This window comes from Glossina fuscipes, unplaced genomic scaffold, assembly GCF_014805625.2.
Source record: "Glossina fuscipes isolate IAEA_lab_2018 unplaced genomic scaffold, Yale_Gfus_2 2, whole genome shotgun sequence".
Taxonomy (NCBI): domain Eukaryota; kingdom Metazoa; phylum Arthropoda; class Insecta; order Diptera; family Glossinidae; genus Glossina; species Glossina fuscipes.
Window position 1 is genome coordinate 19,763,412 of NW_023998416.1, and position 3,224 is coordinate 19,766,635.

At 35.0% G+C, this 3,224-nt stretch overlaps 1 protein-coding gene across 1 annotated transcript; it reads left to right on the forward strand.

Annotated features, from left to right (window-relative positions):
* Positions 1-709: 709 nt before the first annotated feature.
* On the forward strand, positions 710-1,355 carry LOC119634204. Its single transcript, XM_038028237.1, has 3 exons — positions 710-783; positions 973-1,096; positions 1,156-1,355. Exons 1-3 carry the CDS (start codon positions 710-712, stop codon positions 1,330-1,332), a joined length of 375 nt encoding a protein of 124 aa, XP_037884165.1. The 3' UTR covers positions 1,333-1,355.
* The last annotated feature ends 1,869 nt before the right edge of the window (positions 1,356-3,224 follow it).

A 3,224-nucleotide genomic window follows, 5' to 3' on the forward strand; every position in this document is an offset into this window, starting at 1 on the left:
CAAATTGGTCTGAGCAGAAGCGCGCAGTGGAGGGTAAACTGAACGCAACTCCGGTTTTTTAAAGAAAAATTTTTGGATTTTTGCTCGTTACTTGCACTTGCACTTTACTCTCTAGCCCCAAAAAGTTACGAATAATTAAATTTAATTTTTTTCACTTTATTGAAAACGCAAAACGTTTAACACTATTTTGTATACTCCTCAAAGGAAGATATATTATCTGCCTAAACATAGGTTAATTCTAAAATGAATATGGTAGACACCGTGGTTAATTTTTTCTTAACAATGCCAGAGATATGGGTATCAAGTAAAATAATTTGGAGAGTAGAATGCGAAAAGCATAGTGGCGGGTATGCGAGATTCGGCCCCCGCCGCATATAACTTTCTTACTTATTTTCTGTTACTCCATGAGGTTATACTGTTAAATTACTTTAAAATATTTGTCGGAGGTGGAGCAAGAGTTTGTTATTAAATTACATTAATATGTTTGTCGGAGGTGCACAAATGTTGTTGGACATTTAATATAGCCCTTGATTTTATTTTTGATTTAATTTACTAACTCTCATTTAAACAAAAACTGTGAATTACAGCAAGTTACTGCATAGAACAGCAAATCCAGGGCAACACGCAGCGGTATGTTTTTTCCGTCTCCTAAGTAACGCATCAAATGTATCATGAAATGTGCGCGGATTTACGTTAAGCTAGCAATTAAATGGACATTATTAAAGAAATACATTCAAAATATTCAGCACTAGAGTCAGAGGTCGATAAACAATTGGATATAATGTAAGTTAGTAAGTTAGTAATGCACTTACAGTGCTGCGTGTAACGGTCGCTTCGATTTGAAAAAATCTTTCAAGAAGTCTTCAGACAATACATGTGTGCACATAGATGTGTGTGCTTATTAGAATGAACCTTTAGAATTTCAAAGAAAAAAAAAACATACTAAAAGACTTTCCTTCTTTCCATATTAAGAAAACGTGAAGAGAATAAGTTGGCTAAACAAAATGCATGCAGTCTGGAAAAATCATCAGCGCAGCAAACAATTAAAATATTATCCTATGAGGAGGCTTTGGCTCGTAACAACAACTTATTAAAGGTTTCGAAAAAATGAATTCTTCATCTTTTTACGCGTATGTATTACTTATGCATTTGTAGTCTTTGGAAATAGCGAAAGCACGTTTACGATCACGTTCGACTTATTCGCCAGTTGAAGGAATTTTGAGAAAGGCTCTCGAAAATTTCGAAAGAGAATTTCAAATGTCTTTCGATGCCAATAACACAAACGAAACCGGGGAAACTTTAAATGATGATACTTATGATCACATGAACTAAACATACTTGGGAAAAACTTCAAGAACATAAATTTTTCATCTTCAAGGAAATAGTCGACACATCAAATCAAGATCTGGCAGCTTCACTACTTTTCATTCATCAATTTTTTTCTCTAAATAGTTTAGTTATTCTTGTAATAAAATTTCCGTATTTAAAATTAAAGAGTTATATATAAATTTGATATAAAGAGATATATAGATTTGATATATATAGTGGGCTAAAGAATAATTCCAAATTTCTAAAAGGTATTCAGAAGCGCTTAGAAGCCTTAGAAAGTAGAATATCGTCATGAAAATGGATTCAGACGTTTCATTGACACGTTTAATCAGAGCCTAACCCAGCCAGGATTCACCCGTATACGACTATGGTTTCCTCATTTGCTCACTATTTCGATTTTTCTCTTTCTCTCATATTTCTTTATCTTCTCTTCGTTTTCCATAGGCTTCATCATTTTTATATTTTGTCTGCATGAGTTGATGTGCTTGCCACTTGCGCCGCCTATATCTAGCCAAAATTAGAGTATAACTCGCACGTCTGGTTGGTAGGATTCTAAGGTTCCGGTGTTCATGGGCGACGGGTGTCCAAAACTCTGGACACCTTTGATCATCGACGTAATGTCGGTTGTGTTGAGCGCAAGCGTTCTACGGATATAAAAAAGATATGCGCACCAATCAGATCTTTCAACGGGCCTGTGTCTTTCTTAGCGTCTTCACCCACACACCAGCAATGCTCTCATCAACATGTGTTTAATTACATTTTGGAATTTTTGATTAATTTTGCGCACTTGAGTTTGGTGAGGCTTGCTTTTAAGCAATCCAACTTAATGTCTAATATAAATGTATAGCATAATTCTCATCTAAAAAAAAAACGCAATCTCGATTTCTCACACTTTAACAGACTTGCGTGCTTGATATCTCTCACTTCAATAGAAGTGTAACTGTGTGACTTTAATTAAAGTCGTTGTCTCTCCTCTTATTTATTGTTATATAACTGGGGTCTGTGATATTTCTATTTTCAAGTCGAATGTTCGCAAACACTACTCCCCTTCTTCACCTCACTCTTTCTATAACCCTTCCTGATCATCACCATCCCTTCGTGGCTGATCATAGAAAAGTTATGACACGCGGCACATTAAGCTTACTTGAATGTGTGTAACATCAAGAGCGACATATGGCGGACCCATCTTTTATTACACCAATGATTGAAAATCGTTTTCTGTATCGATTTAATTCTGTCAGTCTACCTATCCATCTGACCAATGAGTTGTGTTCAACTCAAAAATCGAAAGCTTTTGGGACATTTTAATGAAATATACTACAGTAACAGATTTTCACATAAATGAAAATGATTTTCACCACCATTGATTGCCCTTATAACCTCTTTCTTTGGAAGAATCGTTATATGAAAGAAAGATTGAAATATTTAAAGTTTCTCGAGAAAGAGCGTTGAGTATAAGCATTAGATATACTAAATGAAGGTGAACGTGTACCATCGGAGAGACCAATTTTGGGAGTCCGCTCCTATATGACTACTGGTGGGAGAAGTAACCCTTAATGCGGCGGTAAATTTCCATTTTTAATGTCTTACCAACTAAGCTTGACTCATAACAGTAATTTGACATAACAAATGACGATGAACTTGGATTTTATTTCTCACTACCAGGGATATAGACAAAGCTATGCTGAGGGTTTTTATGATTTATTATCACAAAAAGTCCAAATTTCTTGTATTTCTCTAAATAAATGAAAATAATTTATCGAATTTATCTTTAATGTGTTGATGTGTTGTTGATTCACAGCAGCTCTAGAATTCAGCGGTGAACCAGTGCTATTAATGTTAGTTTATAAACTTATACGTGGACCACGTAGACCATATTTTTGAACTCCACCTCA

Excerpts from the sequence above, each read along its gene's own strand:
- LOC119634204 (XM_038028237.1), top strand. The coding sequence starts at position 710 with ATGGACATTATTAAAGAAATACATTCAAAATATTCAGCACTAGAGTCA. Across the intron at positions 784-972 it reads GATAAACAATTGGATATAAT|AAAACGTGAAGAGAATAAGT; the intron begins GTAAGTTAGTAA and ends TTCCATATTAAG. Across the intron at positions 1,097-1,155 it reads GTAACAACAACTTATTAAAG|TCTTTGGAAATAGCGAAAGC; the intron begins GTTTCGAAAAAA and ends ATGCATTTGTAG.